The 13,367-nt window shown below is 49.1% G+C and overlaps 1 protein-coding gene across 2 annotated transcripts in view; it reads right to left on the reverse strand.

Annotated features, from left to right (window-relative positions):
• Nucleotides 1-13,367, reverse strand: part of MYO7A (myosin VIIA) — a 102,912-nt gene that overhangs the window by 27,977 nt on the left and 61,568 nt on the right. For both annotated transcript variants that reach the window (XM_074816445.1, XM_074816444.1), the window contains 9 exons: nucleotides 10,528-10,665; nucleotides 6,753-6,911; nucleotides 6,313-6,405; nucleotides 4,862-4,956; nucleotides 3,625-3,709; nucleotides 2,538-2,756; nucleotides 2,263-2,370; nucleotides 1,488-1,697; nucleotides 745-948 (listed from right to left, as the gene is read on the reverse strand). In XM_074816445.1, the coding sequence (XP_074672546.1) occupies nucleotides 745-948; nucleotides 1,488-1,697; nucleotides 2,263-2,370; nucleotides 2,538-2,756; nucleotides 3,625-3,709; nucleotides 4,862-4,956; nucleotides 6,313-6,405; nucleotides 6,753-6,911; nucleotides 10,528-10,665 (1,311 nt within the window). The remainder of the gene's footprint in view (nucleotides 1-744; nucleotides 949-1,487; nucleotides 1,698-2,262; nucleotides 2,371-2,537; nucleotides 2,757-3,624; nucleotides 3,710-4,861; nucleotides 4,957-6,312; nucleotides 6,406-6,752; nucleotides 6,912-10,527; nucleotides 10,666-13,367) is intronic.

Consider the following 13,367-nt stretch of genomic DNA (forward strand, 5'->3'; position numbering starts at 1 on the left):
CACTGTGGTGTCTCTGTACATCTGCAGGAGGTAAAACGCTTTCCTGTGCCACACACAACAGTTTTGCCTGCAGCATACATCCCCCTTGAGCAAACCAGGCAGGCTGGTGGCTGGGACCACAAACTCAGGCTCTGTGTTCACAGACCATGAGTGTGTTTGTGCACTCAACAAGGGGTTTGCTTCTTGGCTAGGAGATGCCAACCTTATAGAGAGGCGGTGACTGGCAGCTCCTAAGCATTGCAGAGGGGAGGAGAACCACAGTGAAGACAAGTTCATGGCCAACGTAATGTTCATTATAGCCATGCAGGTTCAATACGGTTCTGCTCTCATACTACTGGCTATAGGACAAGTGTTTCTCCTCTCCTAGCTCTGCCCTGGTAAGGTAAGAAGCCACTTTTCCAGCTGCCAAGTAGCAGTTTTACAAGTGGTACTCGCTCAACAATTTGTATCATCCATGCCCTGAGCCCAGAGCACTTCATTAATGGTCCTAACACAAATATCAAGGTACAGAGATGGACTCACCACTACGTCCCTCTAACACTCGTTGTCTTGTCAGGGCTCAAAGCATGCTGGTGGGACAGTGTCGACTGACACATCTGCAGCGGATGAGGGCTGTGCTCTCCACCAAACCACGAGCACACCAGTGTATCCCCAAGGGAAACTGCTGGTGCCTTGGGTGAACAGCTCCCAAGGCTTGCTCCAACCCACCCTCCCCTGCTCAATGGTTTTCATCCCCTGCCTCACCAACTGGTCTCCTTCATCTTCATGGTACAAGAGAGGCTGCTTGAGAGGCCGGCGGATGTAAGTGTGTGTTGTTGTGCCCTGGAAATATGTTGCTGCAAACTTGGCAAATTTGTACTCCGAGAGATCTTCCTCCTCTTCCTCAGGGAGAGGCAATGCTGCATCCAGGTCCTCCTCCTCCAGCTCTTTCTGGACTCGCTCAAGATCCTGGTGGGGAAGGACATGTCAGGCACTCAGTATGGTTTTGGATACCGAACTACCCTTTCCCTTTGGGCCTGACTTTTCTGTTTGTCTGATTTCTATCCCAAAAGGAAAAGCCAGCTGGAGGGAAAACCATGAAATATAACTCTGGAGCCTGTGCTAAGCCTGAATGCTGAAGGACATGCCTGTGCAGGAATGTCCCCAGAGCAGTAGGAAACGCAACAAACACGGTCCCACTCATAGCATGGGGAAAGTTTGTCTAAGAGCTAAATGCCGTGAGCCGTGACGAACCACGAAGGAAAAGATCTCAAAGGCCACAGGTCTTCAATGATCTTATAGTGATACTGCTCTCCTCCATTTGGTAGCCCCAGAGAAAGCCTGCAGACTACCTGCCTGTCTCCAACCACAGCATGGTAACCCTCTGGGGACACACAGAAGAGCCTGGTCTTGAAGAAAGCCTTCAGAGAACCACTTTTGTATTGCTGTACTCTCCCCTGATTCATTAATGTGTTGTTAAGGCCTTTCATGTGATAGTCAGCCAGTACCTCGAAGCCATTGGGTGCCTGTCCTTCCTGGCCAGGCAGGGACGAGGTCGTGCCCAGGAATCCAAACATTTTGTCCACCATTTCTGAGTCGTTCACTGGCTCATTGCGAGCTTTCTCCATTTTTTCTAAGAGCTCTTTTTTCCGACGTGCTTCCTCCTTCTCCTTTACTTCTCTCTCTGCATCTTCCCGTGCCAGCTGGGCCAAGCGTACCTGGAACAGGACAAGTACAATGACTGAACTTCTCCCTCTAAAGAGCTGGCACTAAATTCTGCAGTGCCTGGCTTTAGAAAGGCAGACTGCCCAGTGCTTGGGGCACTATCCCAGCAATGTGGCTTGGAGCAAATTAGTGACATGTCCATGCCTCAGTTTCCTAACTGCAGAAGGACAAAGAAATAGCATTTTTTCCTTCCATAGTACCTGTTTAGAGGGTCTGGTCCATGAACAGAGACTCTCACTGACCTCATTTTTTACTTTTATACAGCAAACATGTATGTGCATACAGACACAGTGTCCCAGTTCATCCTTCAGCCTTTTTATACAATAGCAGAAGAAAGTGAATAATAACTGTAATCTCTGGCATTCCTGTGCAGCAGATCAGAAATTCTGGAGCAGCTTCAAACTAGTTAAAGCACAGAGTACTTCAGTAAATTAAACACAAACCGCTCTAGCAGGGCAGAAAACCCTTAGATATATTTGGCATTCCCCATCAAAGGAGCAAAATCAGTCCCTGGAAAACAAGAGACAGAGCCCCAGAAAGAGATCAGTCCCCACATACTTGGTGCTTCTTTTCTGCTTCCTCTTTGGCTTTCTTGGCACTCATCTCCTTTCGGAGTCGTTCCTCTTCTGCCAGCCGAAGTTTCTCTGCTTCCAGGCGTCGATGATACTGGGAGAATAAACACAAAAGTCCTTCTGAATAGGCATCTGCTTATTTTTGAAATTATTTTTTGCTCTTTAAAAACTGATCCCATGAGCACGTGATGCAGGAGCGTGTTTATTTCCCCCCTCCCTACCTCCATTTCCCATGATTGACCTCTCCTCCACAGTACTTACTTCCCCCCGGAGACGCTTATACAGCCTTCGAGCAATCATGCCCCGGGCGTATGCCTGGACGGTGAGGACAGCCCAGAGGCGGTGACGGAAAGCCCTACGGACCAAGTAGCCTCGGCATCGTGCCTGAAACTCGATGATCCGCCGGCGAGCCATGTGGTACTGCTTGTGGAGCTTGCGGGATCGGTAGAGGGCCTGCAGCCTCAGGAAGCCGATCCGCATCTGCAAGAGGGAGCAGGATGAAACCACTCCACCACCCAGGAGCTCACCCACCATAAGCAAATTTCCATCTCTAGCACCCTTCTTGCACAGCTTCAGAGCCACTGAAATCAGCCCCCACCAGGACAAGCCTTCAAGAGGCTCTCCAAGAGGGTGGAGAAATGAAGCCCTCCAGCTGCTGCACTGATTCAAAGCCCAGGAAGGACAAAGACAGCTTTTTCCCCACTGAGTCCTACAGAGCTTCTGCTCTTGAGAGGCCTCAGGAGGTCTGATTTATCATCTCAAGGTAGTCACAAAGCCATGAGGATTGCTCCCATGGAGGTGCAGCATCTGCAGACCTACTGCCTGACAGACAAGATGTTGTTTCATGGCAGAAGGCACCTGATCAGCCTGGAAGTGGCTATTTCTATCAAACTGCAGACTTGGGGAATGATATTGAGGCACGCTTCCCCAGTGACCTGCTGTTGGGTCAGAGCCAGCTGGGACAGGGAGAGAAGAGGGCCATGGACTGTGCTGGGGAGAAACACGGATACAGTCCCACCTGGAGATGGAGTCTGTTTCTCAGATGAAAATGCTCTTGAGTTTTCAGTCACCTGGAAACTAGGGGAAGAGTTTCAAAACCCCAAGTGACCAGTTGGTGCAATGGACATCTAACTCATGGGGAAAAGGACAGCTAGAAGGTGGTCAGGTGCTCTCTTCAGTGAGAAGGCAAAGCAGCAAGGGCAAACCTCCATTCATCCCTCCAATTGATAAAAGCCAATCCCACCCCCTCCTACACTCAGTGGGGCATTCTGAGCCAGGAAACTCCTACGTATGTCCCAGATGAAAGAGGTAAGAAGGCAGAGATGTGAGGAAGCACCCCCGTACTTACAGCACCGTAGTTCTTCCTGCAGTTATGTCCACGCCAGTATCTCTGAATCATCAGAACTGAATTTCTCACTTTCAGGAAATTGGACCTGCAAAGGCATTTCAATCACTTGCCTCTGTGGTTTGGCTGCAAGTTATCATCATTTCCTGGGCCTCATTCTTTGGAGATTTGAAGCTGAGCAGCCCGGTGGAGTAAACACTGCATTTTTGGCCTGAAAAAGTCTCCTCCCCCAGAAATTCCTTGCTTTGATAAAAAGATCTGTAGGGACTCTCTCTGATAGATCTCTGCAGGCAGATTCTGTCAGATTATGGGAATGGGCAGAGCAGGAGATGCTGAGAATGGTCCCCTCTTTCCCCCTGCCCTGCACCCTCCTCTCGCATCTGAAATCTCTTGCCTGCCTGCTCTCCCTGTGTCAATCCCAGCACCTGAGAACGGATTCAATATCACCCAAATGATCAAGAGAAAACTTCAGCAACACCACCCTTCTACCCCCATCTGTTCCTTCCACTCTTCTTAGCCTGGCATGATTCCACCTGTAGAAATCTCGGAGACAATTGTGTTGGAAGGGCTTGGGGGTCTCACTAGGATTACTGGGAAGCATTGCTGAGTTATTTAGCTGTGCCCTTTCTGCAAAGCCTAAGGCACAACCTGAGTCACAGCCATGGCTTGAACAGTCAAAGAGCACAAAGCCCCAAGAACTGTCCCTCCTCTGTGGGTGAAGCTTGGCCTTGGCTGTGGCTCCCCCTTTTCTTCCACAACTGTGCTATGAGTTCCCCATGGACTGGGACCCACCCTCTGCCCAAGTCTGGCAACTGGACTGTAAAGGAAAGAGTTTTGATCCCTTGGGCTTTGGGGAGAGAAATCTTAGTCACAGTGGTCCCACTGCAATCTTGTGGGGATCCCCATGGACTGGAGGCGTAGCATAGCCTTCAGCAGGCTCAGAGTCCCACTGCTGCATTATCATAGCAAACATCAGCTCCCCTGAAGACAGCACTGAACAGGGACAGAAGGTTCTATTCTGTCCATGTTTGAGGCACATAGCACAGTTTTCCTCTTGTTTCTTCTACTGTTTTCCTCCAATACTTGCTGCACCTGAGTGCCAACACATCAGGGCTCCCCTCTCCCCGGCTGCAGGCAGTGCAGGTCAGATGGGCACCGAGGGAGTGATGCATCCCCCAGGAGCCACTTGATGGGTGAAGCATCCCACATAGCCCACCTCCCATTTGGCAGTGGGACTCACCTGTCTTTAAACCCACGGACCACCTTCTGGATAAGGATGACTTTGTCTGTGATAGCCTTGTCTCTCTCAATCTCCAGCAGCATGTCATGGTGGTCCTGTGGGAGGAAGTGACACAGCACCCATGTCTCAAGCTCTCCATCTGCCTGACATGTGGCAGGAAGGGTGGTATGAGGCCCTTCCCCAGAGGACATTTTACATCCCAAGTATCACCCCCCTTACTCATTGGGGAAATCCTAATATAAACCCTAGTGATCTACTGCCTTCATTCCCAAATTAACCAGAGCATCCAGAAGCTGCATATGCAATACTTCATAGTCTGAAAACAACCAAATTACGTTGCCCTTCCATGCAGAGCTCCCTGTTAGTGCTGTCAGGCATGGCAGCATTTCCCAGGAGCACTGAAGAGGTTTGGGAACAAACTCCAGGCTGCCCAGGTCCCATCGTTCCATCTAGCCAAGGCTGCAACATAACCTAAGGACAAAAACCTCCCCCAAACACTGAATTTCCTTGCCCTGAGGCTTTCAGATGTACCACTCCAAGCTTTCTATTGATTCCTCCCATGCCATTTGTAATTTGGTTTTCTCTCCTGGTTGCGGCACGCTGAGTCCTGCCGCGCTGGGTGCAGCAGAGGCAGCTCCACACATTTCCTGCTTTGCTCGACCTCACGCAGCCCCTTGGGGCCTCCCAATTTCTCTGTTTCCTGCCCTGACAGCTGTGAGATCTTGATAACAGGCTCTGGAAAGAGCAACTAGTGGGAACAGCTTCTAGGGAAGAGATGGGGGTGTTTGCACTGACGATGGGGTTGGGGGTGAATTTAGATATAAGCAGCCAGGGTTTTCTGTTGAGATTTTTGCTTGAGAGAAGTCTTTGCTTCCATCCTGGTTCCTGGCCAGGTCAGCCTCATCCTCCCAGAGCAACACAGGAATGGGTTTGTGAGGAGAGATGAGTGCGAATGGGGCTGCAGGGGACCTGCAATGTTGGGCTGCTCTGTGTCAGCTGGACCGATGCAGAAAGGGAGGCTGTAGGCATGTCTTGCGTTGCACAAAAGGAAAGCTCTTGAAAGCAAAGCAAGCTTGTTGTGGTCTCAGTCCCTCTCTCTGCAGGGCTCTGCATGGACATCCCTCCTGCTGCCATGATTTTTTGGGTGAAGGCAGGAGAGGAGGTTGAGTGGCTCAGCCCAGGATGGAAAAGGCCGTGTGCTGTATGTGACTATTTCTGCGTCCGTATGGGTATGTGCATGCATCAGTGCTGGCAGAGTGTCAGGACTTCCTCCTGCCTGCCGCTTCCTAAACCGGCCCCAAATATCCTGCCTTGGCTCAGGTTCTACCCATTGCCACGCCAGCCCATAGACCATGGGAAAGGGTCACATCTTGTGATGGAAGGGGAATGGTAGGAGACCACTTCATAGGCAACGGTCTCAGATGGCAGGGGAGATGTGGAGAACCACTTACCTTCAGGAATATCTTTGTCTTGCCGATTTGCCAGTCATCATCCTTCCCGAGCACTGCTTCGGCAATGCGCTGGCACGTCCCACGCAGGTCGCCCTGGTAGTAGAGGGGGTAGAATTCACCAGGACCAGCCTCACCCATTGCTCCTCCCAAAGTCCAGTGGGGACCTTTTCTAGTCCCAATTCCAGCAGTTTTCTGCTAATGAGGTTACCAGAGCTTTACAGTCACCTCATTTAAGGCGAGCGAGAGGGACAGGCTGAATATGGCTACCTGTCCCTGCCAGCCCTGTAACCATTTTTCCTTCACTTGGAAAGCCCAGATCACCACTGTAACATCTGGAGATCAAATGTTGCATAATTGCTTTCGGAGAGGATGCACGCCCCATAAACATCTCTGGAGAGACCAGCAGAGAACAATCGTTACCTGTGGAAGAAGATGCTCACCTGCTTGTACGCTGGCTTCACCCCAGGCATGAGCACCCGGTACCGGTCCACAAACTCCACAAACGTGTAGCGGATGGGGTAGCCAGCTCGGCGGATCCGGATGGTCTCCATCATCCCTGAGTACCTCAGCTGACGGACGCACAGCTCCCGGTCAAACAGCTGGGGAGGACAAAGGACACGGTGGTTTGATTGCACATCCTGGCCTGGATTGGCCATAAGAGTGGGGACACTGAAGATGTGTGGGGCAAGCAAGTCAGGCATCCACCCAAATCCTTCACTTGGACTCAAGGCCATAGGACTCTTGTCTGTCATTAGCCTGATCCTATAAACTGCTGAGTGTGCTTGATCACTCCATTTCTTTAATTCCTGCTTGCCAGACTGGATGTGCCCTACACATTACACAAAGGACTGAGAGGAGAACTGGAGAGCACAATGTAATGGTGAACGTTGCCTTGGGAAAATGAACAGCGATGCTGCATCTACGAGGGTCAAATGGTACAGTCATCCTTGCAATGACCACTCATGGTCATTAACTTCTGACCATCACTCTGAGCTTTACCGACATGAGCACAGCTCTCCTGTACGGACAGGACAGTAGCGTTTCACAGGCAGAGGACCATATCAGCAAAGGCTCAGACACTAAAGGTCTTAGAGTGCCTACACTAGTTTTTCTTAGGATAGGTGACACCCTGAAGTCACAAAAACGAAGAGTGCAGCCTTGAAGATGCCGAGGTCCTGAGATAAGCTTGTTATCATCAAACCACCCTGTACCCAGGAGAACATCCGAGGAGCTTAAAATGGACAGGTCAGAACTGAGACCAGCTGAGGGTTTTAGGGAAAGGACAAATCTGGACCTGCATCCATGGCTGCTCCTGACAAGCAATGGACAGTTTCAAGGCCAGACAGCAGACATAGGTAACCCAGTCCTTGCAGATAATAAACGTGGCTGCTCTCCTTGCTTCAGGTGCCTCAGGGTGGATAATATGTGGTGCTGCTAGATGGGCAGATCTGCTGAAGCAAAGGGAGGTTCAGGAAAATCTCTGCCATGCTTTAGTGCATTGAGGACCCTGGAGCCCCTGAGAGCACCCTCTTGCAGCCTGATGTTGTCTGCTGGGAGCATCCAAAATGGGTTCAGCTCAAGTGCAAAATAAAGGCAGACGTGGTGTGGTGCTGGCCCACCACAGAAAGTCATGACAGTAAATCCCAGCCTGGGCCAAAGAGTTACTGCCAGGGTGTTATTCATCTGCCCTCCCTTTAGCTGTCTAAAATGTGAGCATCTGTGCATTTACAGACACGAGCATCTAAAACGTGAGTCATCTATGTGCTCCTTGAAGTGAGTGAGGAGAAGTAAGTATGTGCCTGTATCTCAGACATCCCTGTATCTCAGATGCATCTCCTGGGACAGGAGGATCTGCCCTATGGATGCAGCTATCTCCTCATCCCTGGAGGGAGCTTTTTCACTGGCTTGTTGCAGCCACTTAACCATGAGAGGGCTGCAGTGAAGTGACACAGATCCTGATCCCAGGAGAAAACAACAGATGAGCGAGGAAAAGGCAGAAAGTAGCATCATCCAGATTTAGTCTCAAGCTCTCCCTATTTAAGTGGGTATTGGGGACAAGAAAGTTGCAGAGGAAAGAGGTGTGTGTTCCTCCGTCTCCCCCTGCCATGAAGCAGAAGGGTATGTGAGTGGTTGTGGACTTGCAAATAACCCTCCAGAGTTTGTAGGGCTAGTTCACTGCATATATGGGCAACTACGTGCTCCTGGCATCAGGGTCTGATGAGGCACAGACTGCTGGAGAGAGTTTTGACTTTCTTTGCATTGTTTGTTACCTAATTCATCCCACGCATTTCTCTTGGACTAACCAGAACAACAGAGCAATGCTCAGAAACAGCAGCGTGGAATGATGTACAGATCCAGACAACCCCAGCCAGCATCCCAATGCAAACAATTTTTTTTTTTCCCCCCCCAAAGCACATTTTAGGAGGAAGCAAAAGTTTTAAAATAACATAAAGTAACAAACAGTCAGGACTTTCCACTGACCTTTCACTTCCCACCATTCCATTTCCTATCACTATCAGTACACTTTCCTTCAAAGCCAGGGACAGAAAATGAACTCCTAGAAAATGTTCTCTTTTGCAGTCACCCTGCACAGCTCTGTGTACCATTATCTGGGATTTTTTTTCTTTGTATTATTAAGCCAAGGCCAAAAACAAATTTAGCAAGAAATCACATTTCATATTATATAGCACTATAGTCTCTGATTCAGTGTTAGCTCATGCACTCATTACTTTAATGGAGAGATCAATTTCTCTTTGTCTTATTCTTTCAAAACTGTAGCTTTTTAAATGTCCCACCAAAAGTTTTGTAGATAAATGTGTTGCACAGAGACTTCTGGCTTAGCGCTTGCAAGAGCTGATGAAACACAGACTTCCTATGCAGGACACAAAATGCCAGACCGAATCCAAGACATCCAAATGTAAAAGCAGCTCAAAGTCAGGGCACTGGGAATAGGTTATTAACATCAGTTCAGGATGCACATCTATTTCTCAACATCACCCATGTTGTTTTGATCTCAGCTCAGATGATAATCCCCCATCAGACATATTGTTAAATATTAACCCAGTTAAGATGCTATTAGGTGGCTTTTTATGCTCACCAAACCCAGGATAAACTGCTCTGAGAGAGCCACCAAACGTTTCACCATCATGTTAGGTTCACTGAAGAGCAAAAATAAATTTCAAACAAACACTGCTTGTACTTAACAGCTCTGGAATTCAGTATGTTATGGTTTTTTGCACTCAGCTGAGCTTTGCTAACAGACACTGACTTTAGATAAAGCTTCAGCTCTGGCTAAATTAACTGCTACTGAAGTGCAAAGGCATGGGCAAAATGATTCACAGAAACAAATAGCTGAAATTATTATTAAATAAAGCTCTTCTTCCCCGAGCAGTATCACTATTAAGAGCGGGGAGCTGCTAACAGTGACTGCTAACAGCACCAGGGTCCCATCCTGCAAGGTGCTGACAGTGGCATCTGGGTGTTCAGCACCCGCCTTATATCTACCTTTCACTGCAAAACTTGGGAGTCCCCTCCATGAGCAGTTTGTGGTCAGGGGGATTTACAGCCATCTCCTTCCCTTTCATTTGCTCTTTAAAGTTTGTCCCTAGAGTGTTCGTCGCTTTTGAAGCAACTCTCTGGGAATCAGAGTAAAATAATTTCTCTTACCTTTCCTGTTTTTTTCCTCTGTTTTTAGAATTGTGTTTTCACAATTGGTGCTAAAAAAACAAATTGAAAGGATCTAATGGGGGTGAAACAGGGCAAGATTCCTTGGAAGCAAAGATTTTGTAGAAAACACCCATGGGATCACTTTTAGGAAATGTTGAACCCTGTCATAGGACTAAACCCAGGGCCGTACAGCTCAGCCTGTGTCTCTGGTAGGGAGGTGCCTACCCCCTATGGAAATTCAGAGGCATTTTCTATAGGAGAAGGGGCTGCAGGGTGAATTCCTGGAGGTTGTCCTTGGGAAGAAAGGCAGGGGCAGGAGTTCCCCTCTGCAAAACGTTTTGGGGTGCTGTTGGATTGCAAAGTAAGATTTTGTCAATCCTTCAGTGACTCCTTTGCTTGCAGAACAGGCTGTGGGTTGGTTTTCTAAGTACCCAGGGTCAGTCCTGACTCCATCAACGCCCAAAGGAGTTTTGCCATTAGCTCCAAGGCAGAGTGACCCTGGGGGCAGTCCTGTACGAAAAGTAACCAGGAGAGAAAAGCAGGACTTACCATGGGCTTCTTGTACTCATTGGGCTTGATGCAGCGAACAAAAAAGGGCTGGCACACACTGAGAGTCCTCATCAACAGCTCCAAGGATCGCTTGAACTGGCTGCTGAGCGTTGGCGAGCGCTTCCTCGTCTCTGCTCCCTGCAAAACCGCAGCAGAGGGGGCTCAGGAAATGAAAGGATAACACTGCCTTTCCCCTCTGGCCACGTCCCTGGGAACGTCCCGCAACAGCCGGGGCTGGAGCAGGGCCAGAGATGGTTGAGCAATGTGGCAGGAGAGGGGCAGGGCAGAGCTTGCAATGGCCGAACGCTGGCAAACTGCTCCACACGCCTCTACCCAGGGAGGAAAAGTGCCAAAACTTAATTTCTCCTGCTCAAACCTCCCTCTGTGACTGGCAATCCCACCTGCCCTATGGAGAGCCATGAGGAAGATCTGCCCGTGAGAGCAAACAGCGCCTTCTGGGCCATCAAAAATCTCTGTATTGCAGCTTGGGGTGATGCATCTGCCCAGGGATGCTCCTCAGGAATGGCTTGGGCTTCCCTGTCCTCATGCATTGCAGCATGGTCACGCCAACCCCTGTGTCATGTTCCCTCATGTCAGGCTGATCCCCTTCTGCTCCCTGGGGTGTAGGACCAGAGACCCACGTAGGGTAAAAAAGAAGCCAGGGGCAGTTCTGCTGCAGAGTGATTCTGCAATAGCTCCAGAAACTTCTGGTAACGTCTATATTCCTCAGCCTGCACTACAGGGAAGATTCAAGTTGTGTTTGGAAAAGAATATTAACTAGACTAAATGAGGAGGGTATTTAGGTTGAATCAGGATGATTTTGAGTATTTTGCTTGGTTTAGCTCCCTTGGTTAAATTAATAATTCAATCTCCATTTTGAGGCAAGTGTTTCTAAAGCAGACTAGAGCTGTTTCCCTTAACAGCCCCTTCTCCCTGCCCTGGGAGAACCTTGTTAAATCACCTCCAGACTAAATGAAGCCCTTAGCTCATTTTATCTTGCAGTCACTATTACCTGAGCTCATTACACATCAGTCACAGTGCTGCTGTGTGTCTCATAGGGTTTGGTGTTCAGGGAGCCTTTGTGGAGCAGCAGGTACTGCTGGTGGGTTGGAGGAAGAGTTGGGCACCAGGATGCAACTCCCTCTGAATAAAAAATGAGGCAGACTGTGACATGCCTATTGACGTGACCTGGTGGCCAGGGATTTCCAAAAGGGAGGATTCCAGCAGGATTTCAATGTATTTTTCCTCCAAACATCTTCACAGGTGGTGAAGCCATATGTGGAGACACAAAGTCTCCATTTGCACTGGCCTTGCTGCTATGTTTTGCAAGGTGGTGAGTTTTATTTCTACTTTTGCTAAAACCTTTGTGTGCGCTTCATCGTATAGCACTGATAACCTGCCAGATAACATTCCCACCCCCCAACACTGAGGAATTTCATAGAATCACAGAATAGTTTGAGTTGGAAGGGACTATAAATACCATCTAGTCCAACCCCCTTGCCGTGGGCAGGGAATTTGCACAGCTCAGGTTGGATATGGTGTTGAGACAAACCCAATCAACACAAACACAAAGTCATCATGGAATTCCAACAAGAGAAAACCCAGCTCATGCACACACCAGAAAAACCTGGCCTGCTTCTTGAAAAGGGCATGGGGGGGGGTTATCAGTGATCTCTCCCAGCAAAATCCTCCCCCAAAGGACAAACTTAACAAATCTAGAGTAATGATGCGGCTGCTACCTGCAGAGCACTGTAGAGTCTAGTGCTCACATTCTGTCACCGATTTGATGAGCAATAGGCTGTTTCACCAAGAATCCTGGTTTCGATAGCTTTGATTAATATTTTCTTATCACTTTGCTGGGGTGTGCAAGGGGTCACCTCTGCGAAATGTGAAAGGATAGCCACAGGGGTTAGAAGCAGCAACAGATGCAGGAGCAGGGCTGGAAGTCGGAAGCAATTGCGTATTAGCCAGGTTTGCCAATTTGAGCTTGGCTGGGAAAGGTCATTTTTTTCAGCCGTGGTGGTAGGAAGGGTGCAAGACTTTGTACAAGGGTCTACAAGGGAATGCATGAGTGGCTTGCTGCCAGACAGCAAGACCTGCCTCTCTAGGTTGCTGATGACTTGCATTTCTTCCTTGCATGCATTCAGCTCTGGTAAAAAGCAGTGGTGCCATCTCCATCTTTACACCTGAGAGCTTTTTGCTGGGAGGTGTTGGAGGGAAGGGGCAGTGGCCAGAAAGCAGCTTGTCTTCCTATCCAAATTGTCAGCGCAGTCTGGGCTTCTCCTGTCAAGACTGCACCACCCCATCCATTCACATGCTTCCTGGGCCTGACATTTGGGCACAGACCCCTCTCAATGGTAGGCACCAGCCACGTGGGCACTAACCAGGCTCTTGGCTACACAACGAAACCTCAGGTGAGTGCTTTGCCTCAGCCTCCTCTTGCAGGGACAAGGTGAGACCACTGAAGTCATCGTGGTTCCTCCCACCTCACGTCAACACCAGAGTGGGGAGAATCATATCTCTTCCCTTATTCCAGCAAAATGGCCAAAAAAAAGGAGTGGAGCAGCCTCCCAACACAGCCTAGCGAGGCACTGAAAATACAGGTTTTACTGCAGAGGAGGAGCATTTTTTAGCTCAAAACAGACCCAGTCCCTGTAGCCTGAAGCAGAAAGAGCTAAACACGTTCTTCTTTTCTCCTGGTTAGACAAGTCTTAGCTTTCAAACTCTGAGACTGTAGCATCTTTGGGACATAGACACACCCTTTTTTTCTAAAGTCTGAGAAAAATGACACTATTTGTTTGTTATTTTGTTATATGAAATGTCACTGGGGTGGCCTCCAG

Source organism: Strix aluco, chromosome 2 (assembly GCF_031877795.1).
Source record: "Strix aluco isolate bStrAlu1 chromosome 2, bStrAlu1.hap1, whole genome shotgun sequence".
Classification (NCBI taxonomy): domain Eukaryota; kingdom Metazoa; phylum Chordata; class Aves; order Strigiformes; family Strigidae; genus Strix; species Strix aluco.